Source organism: Rutidosis leptorrhynchoides, chromosome 3 (assembly GCF_046630445.1).
Source record: "Rutidosis leptorrhynchoides isolate AG116_Rl617_1_P2 chromosome 3, CSIRO_AGI_Rlap_v1, whole genome shotgun sequence".
Taxonomy (NCBI): domain Eukaryota; kingdom Viridiplantae; phylum Streptophyta; class Magnoliopsida; order Asterales; family Asteraceae; genus Rutidosis; species Rutidosis leptorrhynchoides.
In genome coordinates this window covers 688884050-688898614 of record NC_092335.1, presented here as the reverse complement: position 1 = coordinate 688898614, position 14565 = coordinate 688884050, and the positions used below count along the sequence as shown (strand labels likewise).

Sequence of the window (14565 nt, the reverse complement as noted above, 5' to 3'; positions counted from 1 at the left end):
ATATATATATGGGCAGGATCAATGGGGAAGTAACCAATCGGGGGAAGCGGGGGAAGCAAAAAAAAAAAAATTCGTTTTTTGAAAAAACTTTGTTCACGAACATTATAGATTGGATGAAAATATGAACATTTAGAAAAGACACTTCGTGATGAATGTTATTATTTTGGCGGGAAAACGATCGACAAAAATAACATTCAAGATAATATTGTTCGTGAAGAATGTTAACGTTTTTTTTTCATGTTTTGTGAAGTAAAATTTAGCCCGATTTAGAGTTTAGGGTTTAAGGTTTAGGGTTTAGGGTTTGGTGTTTTGGGCTTATTCCATAAACCCAAAACACCAAACACCAAACCCTAAACCCTAAACTATAAACCGTTCGTGTTAAAAACTCAATCTAAATCCTAAATCTAAATCCTAAACCCTAAATTTCTAAACCCTATAAACCCTAATATCTAAACCCTAATATTCAAACCCTAATATCTAAAACCTCAAAATACGCTCGAAAAACACGATAATTGTTATATATTACTTCTTCGAGCGTTTTTCCGCCAAAATAAAAACATTTATCACAAAGTGTCTTTATTAAATGTTCATATTTTCATCCAATCTATAATGTTCGTGAACAAAGTTTTTTCAAAAAACGAAAAAAAAAAATTTGCTTCCCCCCGAATAGTTATTTCCCTCTTGATCATGCCAATATATATATATATATATATATATATATATATATATATATATATATATATATATATATATATATATATATATATTTGTTCAATAAAAAGATATATGCTCCTTAGACAAGTTCTTTTTGACTTTAATCTTGGTTGAGTTTTATCAATGGCAAAACTCATAATAGAGTTGCTTGATGCCTGTGACCTCTTGCCTACTGACGGCCATGGCTCAGCCAGCCCCTTTGTTGAGGTTGACTTCGATGGCCGCTGCCTGCGTACCCAAACCAAGACCCGAGATCTCTATCCATGTTAGAATGAAAAACTCATCTTTGATGTCCAAAATCCAAGAAATCTACATAACTCCATCATCCAAGTCATCCTGTACGACGATCATACTGCCACCCTAACAAAGACTTGGTTGTGTTCAAATTTCTGGTGGAACAGTTTTTATATCAGAGTCTGAAGCCTCTGTCTAGAGATATCCGCTCTGTAAACGAGGCTTCTTTTCTCATGGTCGTGGTGATATTTCTCTTAAGATATACACCGTTCGAGCACAGTATTATGGAAATCAACAACTCCTTTATTTGAATTTTAAAAACAATGAAACGAGGGATCGATATTCTTGTGGGACCAGTGGTATTGCAGCAGAGGCTAATGATGCATTTCCTGAACTATGGAACTCGGATTCGAACGGTATCGTACCTCATCAAAACCTCACAAATCGCACAGGCTCAGATGACTACATCTCTCCTACTTTGTACTATCTAAGGGTTGTTGTCCTTGAAGCTCAGCATGTGTCACCTCTATACCAAGATCGGCCACCTGAAATTCGAGTAAAGTTACATCTTGAGAATCAGACCAAGCTGACCAGCACCTCCACGGTAATTGATGGTAATCCTTCTTGGAACGAGGAGATTTTACTTATAGCTTCGGAACCACTGGATGAAATTCTTACCATAAGCATTGTCAATAGAGGTATACCTAGCAAAGAAGAATTGATGGGAAGGACAGTTTTGCCCTTAAGTGGCATCCCTGTAAGATCTGATTTTGAATATCACCTCCAACCTCGGTGGTTCAAACTCAATAAAGTGTTTTTCAACGAACAAGCAATAAATAAGAATAAACAACCGAAGATTCATCTCAAAGTTTGTTTGGAGTCAGGTTACCATGTTGGAGGTTTTATTTAATTTTCATGTAGGGTAAAATAATCGAAAGCCGGATAAATCACTGAATCATGGTATCACTTTCCGAAAGTAATTATTCGACCCTTATTGCCTGGGTTACACGAATATCACTTTGGGATAAGACAGAGATTAGTTCTTGTTATTGGCAGTAAACAAGAACTCTTTTGCAGAGGAGTATTAGATGTTCGTAACTTGTATATCCTCTCATGCATATTGGTTTATATATTTATATACACCTTTAATCATGAAAGAGTCTTTTATTAAAATCAATTGGCCGATTGATTAATAAAAGTATCTTCTATAATATTCAAAAGTGGTTACAGGAAGAATATTTCTATAAACATATATTATCACTTCCATCATTAAAGTAAAAGTTATTACTTTTACAATAAACAAATATTATTACTTCTATCATTAAAGTAAAACTTGTTACTTTTACAATAAACAAATATTATATTTTACAACTATCAAAGCATGAGTGATTACTTTATAATAAACAAGTATTATTTCTTCCACTATTAAAGTAAAAGTGGGTCCAGGAATAATTCTTCCGTAATCACTCAAAATTGTGTTAAGTGTTTTCTTGCTACTGCCTCTTAAGGACCATCAGCTCAAAAGTCAGTAAAAGGACCAGCAGCGCAAAAGTCAGCAAAAGGACCAGCAGCGCAAAGGAGTCAGCAGAGGGACCAGCAGCGCAAAAGTCAGCAAACAGGACCAGCAGCGCAAAAGTTAGCAAACATGACCAGCAGCGCAGAGGAACCAGCAAACAGGACCAGCAGCGCAGAGGAACCAGCAAACAGGACCAGCAGCGCAGAGGAACCAGCACAGGGACCAGCAATGCAGAACAACCAGCACAAGGACCAGCAATGCAGAACAACCAGCACAAGGACCAGCAATGCAGAACAACCAGCACAAAACACTTAGCCAAATTTCAGCTTACTAAGAAAACTTAGTGCTGAAAACACTTAGTCAAATTTCAGGTAGACCAAGTCATGATAGTAAATAATGGAAAACCACTTTTGGGTCCGGGTAATCTATCACTTAATGGGTGTACACTCCGTACCTCCAAACCCATTTACAAGTGTAGATTAAAACCCACAATTACACTAAATTTCCAACAATCCTCCCCAATTTAGTGCAATTCGTTTCATGAGAATTAAGCAAATTAAAACAAAACTCATGCATAAATGAAAATATCTTGAAGATTGAATTTTCACCTTATTACATTACGCATTCCAAATATTCGAGAATCGGGGTGTTCTAAGAATTGAACCCTTTAACCCATTTGAATAACTGAAAATAACATACACATAAGTTTTCAAATACTCTAAAGCTATCCTGACACTTTACAAGCCATGTGTCCATATCCTTTCATGAATGTATCTAAAGCAAAAGTCCAAGCTTTGTTGAAGCGGAAAAACTTCAAATTCACATAGGTAGTTCATTTCAGTCATGCACCTGCTCATGCACTTTTTTAAATGAACTATTAAGAAGCCAGACTTCAACCTCTCCTTCAGTAGGTCCGAGTACATACATTACCTTGGGATGATACAAAACTTATGTACTCCAAATTTCTAAGTATAAGCCTTCCACATTGAATTTAACTTCTAATTTTTATCAGAAGGGAATTGGGTATCTTATAATTAGAAATTTATGCGAACTTTAAACCCATCCCCACAGCAGACTTGTCAACCAAGTCTCTTGCCAATCCCTTCGTCAAGTGATCAGCTAAATTCTGTTGTGACCTCAAGAACACTATGGAAATCACCCCATTCATGATGAGTTCACGAATCATGCTATGTCTAACACCTAAGTGTCTAGACTTTCCATTGTACATCTGGCTATAAGCCTTTGCCAATGTCGCAGAACTATCACAATGGATAGACACGGGTGCTATAGGTTTAGGCCATAATGGTATCTCATGGATCAAGTTTCTAAGCCATTCTGCTTCTTTACCAGGAGCAGCTAAAGCAACAAACTCAGATTCCATCGTTGAGTTGATAATACATGTCTGCTTCTTAGAAGCCCATGAAATAGCACATCCTCCAAGCAAGAACACCCAACCACTTGTTGAAGAATGATCTTCAATATTGGTTATCCAACTCGCATCAGAATATCCTTCTATTACCGAAGGAAACCCATTATAAGATAAACTATAGTCCATAGTTTTCTTCAAGTACCTCAGTACCCGCCTAATTGCTTGCCAATGATGAGTACTAGGATTACTAGTATATCTACTCAGTTTTCCCACCGCAAAAGCAATATCCGGCCTTGTACAAGTCATGGCGTACATCAAACAGCCAATCACCTGAGAATACTCAAGTTGTGATACAGCTTTACCTTGATTAGGCATAAGCTTCTCACTTGGATCCATAGGGGTACTCACAGGAGTACATTCAAAGCAATTGAACTTTTTCAACACCTTCTCAATATAATGAGATTGAGAAATTGAAATTCCTTTGCTTTCACGTTTGATCCTAATGCCAAGGATAACGTCAGCCTCCCCCATATCTTTCATGGAGAATTTTGATGACAAAAATTCTTTTGTTAAATCAACCTGACTTTGGTCAGTCCCAAAGATTAACATGTCATCAACATATAGACAAATTATAACTCCTTTACCAGAATCATCAAATTTACTATATACACATTTATCTGCTTGGTTTAATTTAAAACCACTAGATAAAACCACTTCATCAAACTTCTGATGCCATTGCTTAGGTGCTTGTTTCAAACCATATAAGGACTTCACAAGTTTGCACACCTTGCCTTCATTTCCTGGCATGACAAAGCCCTGAGGTTGGTTTATATAAACCTCCTCATCTAATTCACCATTCAAGAATGCTGTCTTCACATCCATCTGGCATGACAAAGCCCTGAGGTTGGTTCATATAAACCTCCTCCTCGTACGCTTCGAACCTTAACTCCTCCAATTCATGCATTTGCATGAATTGGTTTTCTCCGGCCTTTTCCATGTCCAAATTACAAAGCTTCAACGCCCAGTATGCTCGATGTTCTACTTCAACTGCTAGATGGCACGTTTTACCATATACAAGTTTAAATGGTGTGGTACCGATAGGTGTTTTAAACGCAGTTCGAAAAGTCCACAACGCTTCATCTAACTTGCTTTGCCAAATCTTAGGGTTGTTATCAACCGTCTTCTCAAGTATGCGTTTCAAGGCACAATTTGTGTTCTCTACTTGACCACTCGTTTGCGGGTGGTACGGAGTAGAGAAACGATGAGTTACGCCATACTTCTTCAACACCTTTTCAAGAAGGTTGTTGGCAAAATGTGTTCCTCGATCAGATATGAGCGCCTTTGGGATTCCAAAGCGCGAGAAGAGATTTTTTAAGAAGTTCACCACCACCCTAGCATCATTTGTAGGCAAAGCTTTTGCTTCAGCCCACTTGGACACATAGTCAACGGCTACTAAGATGTACTTGCACTTATGGGAACTTGAAAATGGTCCCATGAAATCGATTCCCCAAATATCAAAGACTTCACAAACTTGGATGCCGTTTTGAGGCATCTCATCCCTTTTTGATATGTTACTCGTTCGTTGGCATGCATCGCAATTCCGAACGAAACTATGGGCATCTTTGAAGATCGTGGGCCAATAAAAGCCCGAGTCAATGATTTTTCTTGCGGTGTGGTTTGGTCTGAAATGACCGCCGGTTGGCCCTTGATGGCAATGCTCAAGAATTTGTTGAGCCTCTTTTCCGCACACACAACGGCGAATCACTTGATCCGCACCAACACGAAATAGGTTGGGGTGTTCCCAGAAATAGGACTTCAAATCCGCAAAGAATTTCTTCTTTTGTTGATAAGAAAGTCCTTTTTGAAGAATGCCTGAAGCAAGATAGTTTGCAAAATGGGCAAACCATGGGATTTCAGATTCGTTGTCAATCCTCATTAGAGATTCGTCGAGAAATGTGTCCTTGATGATTGTATCATCGAGTTTATCTAATTCAGGGTTTTCAAGTCGGGATAAATGATCGGCAGCTAGATTCTCAGCTCCTTTCTTGTCACGTATCTCAATGTCAAATTCTTGAAGTAAAAGAACCCAACGTATGAGACGATGCTTTGCATCTAGTTTCGAGAATAAGTACCTAAGAGCCGAATGGTCCGTGTAAACAATGGTTTTGGACAACTCCAAATATGACCGAAATTTATCAAACGCATAAACAACCGCTAGAAGCTCCTTTTCCGTGGTGGTATAATTAATTTGAGCTCCCGTTAGAGTTTTGCTCGCATAATAAATTGGGCAAAAATGATTATCGAGACGTTGTCCTAAAACAGCACCTAAGGCATAGTCGCTCGAGTCACACATTAGCTCAAATGGCATACTCCAATCCGGAGATACGATAATGGGAGCTTGTGTGAGTTTTGACTTTAGAATGGAGAATGCATTCTCGCAATTAGAATCAATGTCAAATGGAGCATCCTTTTCAAGAAGTTTGGTCATTGGGCGGGCGATTTTAGAAAAATCTTTGATAAATCGTCTATAGAATCTCGCGTGACCAAGAAAGCTTCTAATGGCCTTAACATTCGACGGTATAGGTAGCTTAGAAATAACTTCAATTTTAGCTTTATCTACCTCTATTCCAGCACGAGATATCTTGTGGCCAAGTACAATGCCCTCCTTCACCTTGAAGTGGCATTTTTCCCAATTTAGGACCAAGTTTGCTTTCTCACATCGGATAAGCATACGTTCAAGGTTAAAAAGACACGATTCAAAGGAGTCTCCAAACACGGAAAAGTCATCCATTAATACTTCCATACAATCCTCTACCATATCATCAAAAATTGCCATCATGCACCTTTGAAAGGTTCCGGGTGCATTGCATAAACCAAATGGCATGCGGCGATAGGCAAAGGTACCAAAAGGACAAGTGAATGTGGTCTTTTCTTGGTCGTTGGGATCAATTGGAATTTGGAAGTAACCGGAGAAACCATCTAGAAAGCAATAATATTCTTTCCCCGCTAATCGTTCAATCATTTGATCAATAAAAGGCAACGGGAAATGATCCTTTCTAGTGGCATCATTGAGACGTCTGTAATCAATACAGACTCTCCAGCCGGTAACCGTTCTAGTTGGAACGAGTTCGTTCTTTTCATTTACAATAACGGTTGTACCCCCTTTTTTGGGTACTACTTGTACTAGACTAACCCAAGGACTATCGGAGATGGGGTAGATTAACCCGGCGTCAAGAAGCTTGACTACCTCCTTTTTAACAACCTCTTTCATGTTGGGATTTAGCCTACGTTGTCTTTGTACTACTGGTTTAAAGTCATTCTCAAGGAGAATTTTATGTGTATAATAAGACGGGTTTATCCCGGGAATGTCGGTCATTTTCCAGGCTATAGTCTTTTTATGGGTTTTCAAAACAGAGATTAACCTATCCTTCTCGTTACCAGAAAGATGTGAAGAAATAATTACAGGTAATTGAGATGTACCTTCAAGATAAGCATACTCCAAGTGTTTGGGTAGCTCCTTAAGCTCTAGTACGGGTGGTTCTTCCAAGAAATTCTTTATACGGAATCTATCTTTATTTTTGATATCTTCAAATGATTCCTCTTCCTTGGGGATTCCTTCTTCTATGGTCTCATCATCCGTGACCACCTTCATCAACTCATTAAAATCTTCATCAATATTGAGGTATTCACTTTCACTTACCGGGGCAAACCCCGAGGTATCAATTTCAAGTAGCTCCTGCAATTCATCGTCAACACAAAGATTTATAACATCAATTTGAAAACAAGAGTCATCGGTGAAAGTGGGTCTTTTCAAGGCTTTGTCAATATGACAAATTATTCTCTCGTTTCCCACACCTAGACTTAATTGTTCTTTTTGGACATTAATGATAGCATCTGCGGTGTTAAGGAAAGGACATCCTAAAATGATAGGAACTTTTGTGTCCTCTTGCATTTCTAGAATAACAAAGTCGACGGGAAAGATAAGTGAGCCAACTTTTACAAGAATATCCTCGGCTATACCTATGGGAGTATCAAATGATTGGTTTGCTAATTGAATACCCATCCGGGTTGGTTTCAAGTCTCCTAAGTCAAGTTTTAAATATAACGAGTAAGGTATTAGGTTAACACTTGCACCTAGGTCGGCTAGTGCATCGTACACTACCGAATCACCCATCATACATGGTATGATAAAACTACCCGGATCTCCCAATTTTGGAGGTACATTTTGCTTTTTCAAGATGGCCGAACACTCCTCATGGAGGAATGTGGCAGAAACTTCGTGGTATTTACCCTTCGAGGATATGAGATCTTTCAAAAACTTCCCGTAATGGGGCATACCCTTAAGAACCTCCGCGAGTGGCATGTTAATGCTGATTTGCTTAATCATATCCGTAAATTTCTGATATTGGCTCACGAGTCTGTCTTTCTTCAATGCTTTTGGGTATGGAATAGGTGCCTTGTACACCTTTACTGGTGGTTCTTCACTTTTCTTCGATATGATCACTGGTGGATCATCTTTCTCTTGTTCTTTTTTAACATGCTCATCTACATCAACGGGTACCTGCAAAACAGAAGGAGACAAAGGAACTTCCGGGGACTTAGGGGTCTCCGGGTTAATAGTTAAACCACTTCTAGTAGTTATAGCATTTACATGCTCATTCCTTGTTTGATTATTGTTGGGATTCACTTGAGTATTTGAGGGGAGAGCACCCGACGGCCTCTCTGCTAATAACTGTGACATCCTTCCAACATCTCTTTCTAAATTCTGAATCGTAGCTTGTTGATTTCGAATTTGCTAAGTTTGAAGTTCCACATTTTGCTCGTGTTTAACCATAAAATCTCTCAAAAGATCTTCTAAACCGGATTTCTTCTCGGGTTGTGTTTGTACATGTGCTTGTGGTTGTGGTTGTGGTTGTGGTTGTGGTTGTGGTTGTGGTTGATTGTGTTGGAAATTATTTTGGTAATTTCGTGGAGGTTGATTATGGTTGTTTAGGTGATTGTAACCCGGTGGTGCATTTCTTTGATTTTGATTTGGGAAATTCCGGTTATTTTGGTAACCTGAATTTCCTCCGTGGTAATTATTGTTTGAACCTGAAGGTCCTCCTATTTGATAACTGTTGATAGGATCACCGTAAAGTCGTCAAAATTCATTTCACCTTTACGCAAGTAACCTAAAAAATTTGCTTGCTCTTCCATTGTCGTTTGGTCACAATCTCTAGTAAGATGGGGGCCTTGGCATAATTCACACTCTACCTTGATAGCATGCATTTCTTTTGTCATCTTCTTAATTTGCCTTCCTTGATTTGCCAATTGAACATTTAAAGCAGCGATTTCATCGTTGCTTTCAATACTAGCAACCGTGGTTGATCTAGAGAACTCCATCTCTTGATGCCAATTATGAGAATGTGCTGCTATATCGGCAATGATTGTGTGAGCTTCTTCGGGCGTTTTTTTCATGATTGATCCTCCTGCTGCAACATCAATATCCTTTCGAGTAGCCACATTGACGCCTTTATAGAATATTTGGACCTTTTGGAATGTATTCAACCCGTGTTGAGGACATACCCTAAGCACTTTATTGAATCGGGTCCAAGCTTCATAAAGAGTCTCATTAGGCTTTTGCTTGAAGTGATTTATATCACTTTGCAACTTTGCTGCTTTTGAAGCAGGGAAGAATTCTGACAAAAACTTGTCCATCATATCATTCCAATCTTCAATATAACCTTCTGGTAATGAGTCTAGCCAATCTCTTGCATCATCCTTTAGTGACCATGGAAAGATTTTTAAACATGCGACATCATCGGTGACATCCTTGATCTTGAATAGCTTGCAAATGCTTACAAACTTACGAAGATGCTCGTTAGCATCCTCATTTACAGCTCCACCGAATTGGTATGTATTAGTCACCATGTGGAGAAATTGACCCTTTATTTCAAAGCCGCCAGTCATCGTAGGTTGAATAATTGCGTGGTCTTGACCCGTTCTTGTTGCCTTCATTAATGCATCCATCGTTTGATTTGTAGCAGCCATCTCTCTCTCTTCTTTAATAACTGGCTCTATGATTGGTTGAATAACTGGTTCAGAGTTAGAATTTAATGAAAGTGATTCTAAATCCTGAGCAAGAGACTCTACTTCTTGAGCTCTTAGGCGTTCGTGAAGTTCTCTTTCAGGTTCAGGATATGAAGGAATTAAATTACAGTTGGAAGAACGTAGATTCATGCATCAATACCTATCCTGCAATCACAACACCACAAACAAACCAATTGCAAAAACACAAGCTTACAATAAAAAGTAACTTTTATAGGAATTGAATTCCTACAAAAGGATCGAATAATTCAAAGTTTATTAAAATCTTTTAACAAAATTCATCCCCGGCAGCGGCGCCAAAAAGTTGATGTGTCAAGACGTAACCTTTAAAATGTAGACAATATGCTCAATAATTAACACATAATACAAGCAACTAAACCCGATCATACAGTAACTAGCAAGTAAATTGACCAGTTCGAATCACAGGGAGAAGTTTGTTTTAAGGACTTTATAACGATTAATTATTCTAAAGAGGGGTTTGTGTTTGAAGTTGTATTTTTGTTTAACGAAACAGTAAATAAATATAATGAATAACAAGAATGAGAATGTGGTGTTTACTTCTATGCTTGATAAATGACAGGAATTGTTCTTTTATAATTAAAACGGTTATTTCATAGTTACAAGTAATTAGTTTATATCAGTTTCACAATATCTATAAACTTAAGAGCTATGTTTAATCAACAAGATTCTTTTGTGGTTGAATTCACATAAAACCTAGTTTACTAAGATCACTCTAAGCAAACTACATGATTGTATATCCTAGATATCATTCAATTAACATCCTATACTCACATATAGGTGGCTAAATCACTAGGTGTTGAAGTATAAGCTATGACCTTTGATAAACTCACATAAACCAAGTCATAACTTACATAATTGAACTAGGATACAAGGATGGTTACAACAATGGATCTTTTGAAAGAACATAGTGATTTAGATTGATTAACTAACTAGACCCAACCCGGTTAAACTCACGTGAAACCTAAATTACAACAATCACTTGAGGTAATTTCATAACTATGTTGCTTTGGAACTTATTCAATTACCGAATTAAACACATAACAAAATCACTTAAGCTTATGCATCTAATCGTCTAGATTACTAGGAGTATTGAAGTATAGATTATTTTCCTAGTTAACTCACATTAATAGGTTTTCAATCTATATAATTGAAGTAATGAACTAAGCAATCATAACTATGGTTCTTGTAGTTGGACTAGATGATTTAATCAATCAAACATATATATAACTAGCATAACATCAAAGTATAGAATAATCCCAAGCCATAAATCTTACATTGAAGCAAACACACAAGGCTTTTAGCCAAACATAATCATAATAGAACTAATGGAACAGTTAATACAAGTTGAATTCATGTTTAAAAGATATAGAACGATAATACCGATTGCGATGAATAATCCTAGCTTAATCTTGATGTTAAAAGAATGGAGATTGACTTGTAGCCTTCCTTGAGCCTTGAAAAAACATATTGAAACTGAGGGAGAATGTAATAGTGAAGGTGTGTCAAAGAATGAAACCAAAGCCTCTCTTAAATAGGCTCAAAAGTTAGGTAAACTGGCCTGGAAAATCACTAGATGCGCCGCATCTCTTAAGGATGCGCCGCATCCCTTTACAGTTTGTTTAATCCATCTCATTTAGCACTCAGGAACTGTCGGCAGGCAAGGGATGCTCCGCATCTCATAACAGATGCGCCGCATCTGGCTCCCAAAATGCGTCTTATGGCTTGAAAACGCCGTATCTGAAACCTTCGGCAAAAACACGCATACAGATGCGCCTCATCCCTTTTGGGATGCGCCTCATCTGAGTCTGGAAGTGTATTTCTGGGCTGTTTTCATTATCGGACTTCATTTTAAGCATTGCTTTCGCTGTTGGTCTTCATTTATTCAATCACAATGGACTTTTACAAATATACATGAATTACAATACATACGTACAACAATTACATACAAATAGATACAGAATTAGATTGAAATAACGACAATAAACATGTATGATTTTGGCGTTATCACTTATCGTATGCAAGATTCAACCGCTGAAATTTAATCGGAAGATAGTTGTTACTAAGAAGCGATCTCCATTCATGTGGGGGATTGTTGGAAATTTTGGTTGGAAAGTATGTTCCACCAATTTTTTGGACACAAATTAATATATAATAAAGTGATATATATTAACGACTATTTAGTGGGTTTTGTAGCCACTAATGAGAGCTTTAAAAACGAACTAAAGCATGTCCAAAACGGGTTAATGGTGAATGAGATATCGCGTCTCAAAGTTGTTAGTTTAAGTGCAAAGTAAGAAAAGACTTAATTTATTAACCAAGGATTTGTAAATCTTTTCTTAGATTTTGTAAATATTTTCTTTTCCTTTTCAAATCCTAAAAGATTTGATTTTCAATCAAAGATTTTGTAAATCTTATTTGTGTGATTTTGTAAATCTTTCTTTTATTAATCAAGATCTTATTTGCACTATAAATACCAAACTTTGGTATTGAGAAAGAAGTATCAACTAACACATAAAAAATCGTAACCCTCATACTTACGAATTTGTATTCGTTTTCCGGCTTCTTCTTCTACAACTTCGGTCACCTCGCTTCCGATCTTTTTTCAGGCAAGTGCTCTCGTCAGGCAGTACGCTGCTTCGAACTGGTGTACCCTGGGAACAGACGTCGAATCTGTTTAAGGGAATTGTGTCAAACACAAGCCCGGTTCAACCTTCAATTCAGTTAGATCGTTCTATCTTTTCATTCTTATTATGAGTACATGATCGTTATATGACTATTATGTTTGTGTAATCTATATGTTTCAGTTTCGTATATGCAAATATTACTACAGAGTCTTCAATTAGGCATTTTGAGGGCCCACAATTTGCCACCATTAAAGAAGCATACAGATGGTGTAACTACTACTGACGCGTATTGTGTAGTCAAGTATGGAAACAAATGGATAAGAACCAAAACTATCATCAACAGTCAAGAGCCTATTTGGAATGAAGAGTATACTTGGGACGTCTGTGATCCTTGTACCGTTATCAGGATTGGTGTAATTGACAATAGAAATGTTACAGTAAGTAATAAAGAGACTAAAGACATGTGGGTTGGTAAAGTATTTATTCCGATTCAAACTTTACACGTCAATCGTATGCACACACAGTACTACCCACTATTAGTTTTAAGTCCCTCCGGTTTGAAGAATCATGGTGAGATCCAGGTAGCTGTACGATTCACTGTCATATCCTAGGCCAATGTGATATTATTATACACAAAGCCGTTGCTACCCAAAATGAATTATTTACAACCAGTTGATAAGGTGCAACTTGATGTGGACCGCTTTAGGGCGATGAAAATAGTGGCGGCTTGTCTATCAAAAGCAGACCCGCCAATCAAAAATGAGATTGTAGAGTACCTGCTTGATGACGGATACAGTATATGGAACCTAATGTAAGAAATCGGGTATGAATTGACTGCCGGATTTGTTCTTGAATCGTGTAATCACTATCTCTATAAAGTATTTCGACCCTACGATTGCCTCGGTTGCACGAAATCTTTACAGGGATCAAACAAGAACGCAATCAGTGTTTTTGGCAACGAAATCACTGATCAAATTGTTAGAGAATATGTGTGTGTTTCTGTTGGTTTGATGAATGCAGAATTAATGAACAAAAACGTTCATAAACTGTTATAGGAAAACAGTTAAACCGAAAGGGTGTAACCCTTCAATTTTGGCGGGAAATTCGGTTATACCAAAAGGCACAACTATTCGCTGACACTTATTCGAATGCAACGTTTCTATGTATCGCTGCCCCTTGGACCCCGCAAGGGGGCGCAGCCCCCTTGACCCCCGCATTTTGCGCGACAGTTAGCAGCCAACTCTTACGGGCGTGTACTCCACACTCTCCGAACCCGTTGATAAGTATAGCTAGCTAGCATCTGCATTCAAGTAAATCGCAACTAACTAAAATGTACGTTGGATGACACTAAAATCACCAACACGTAAGAAAACAGAAAGACCAACTTTGAGCGTCTAATGTCATTTGTATTGGGGATAACAGCGGTGTATAGATGGTTTGGTGAGATTTTTCATTGGAGATATCCGTTGAGAACAGTTTTCATCCTTTTATTATACATGGTTTTCGTTTGGTACCCGAAACTCATACTTCCAACATTTTTTCTATCCTTGTCGATGATGGGGATGTGGAACTACAGATTAAGGCCAACAAACCCACCTCTATTAGATGCTCGCCTTTCACATGCAGAAACAATAGATCCAGAAGATCCGAGTGAGGAATTTGATACTTTTCCAACAAGTCAGCCAATTGGTACAGTGAAAAGAAGATATGACCGATTAAGAAGCATTGCTGGTAGATATCAAACAATGGCTGCAGATATCGCAACAGTCAGTGAAAAACTAAAAGCAATACTAATTTGTAAAGATCTAAGGGCTACATTAATCTTCACATTAATCGCCTTCATCTGTGTGGTGTTCATCTATATGGCTTCATTTAAAGTAGTAGCTACTCTATTTGGATTTTACTTGTTTCGGCCTCCTAGGTTCAGAAGCAAGCAGACAAGGCTGCTTCTTAATCTTTTCAACAGATTACCCTCTAATATGGATGTTATGATTCTCTGA

At 37.8% G+C, this 14565-nt stretch overlaps 2 protein-coding genes across 2 annotated transcripts; both read left to right on the top strand.

The window, feature by feature from the left end:
- The first annotated feature begins 837 nt into the window (after positions 1–837).
- LOC139902723 (FT-interacting protein 4-like) lies at positions 838–13176 on the top strand. Its single transcript, XM_071885328.1, has 3 exons — positions 838–921; positions 1148–1847; positions 12746–13176. Exons 1-3 carry the CDS (start codon positions 838–840, stop codon positions 13174–13176), a joined length of 1215 nt encoding a protein of 404 aa, XP_071741429.1.
- A 42-nt stretch (positions 13177–13218) lies between these two features.
- On the top strand, positions 13219–14565 carry LOC139902722 (multiple C2 domain and transmembrane region protein 5-like). Its single transcript, XM_071885327.1, has 2 exons — positions 13219–13376; positions 14142–14565. The coding sequence occupies exons 1-2, from the start codon at positions 13219–13221 to the stop codon at positions 14563–14565; spliced, it is 582 nt and encodes a 193-aa protein (XP_071741428.1).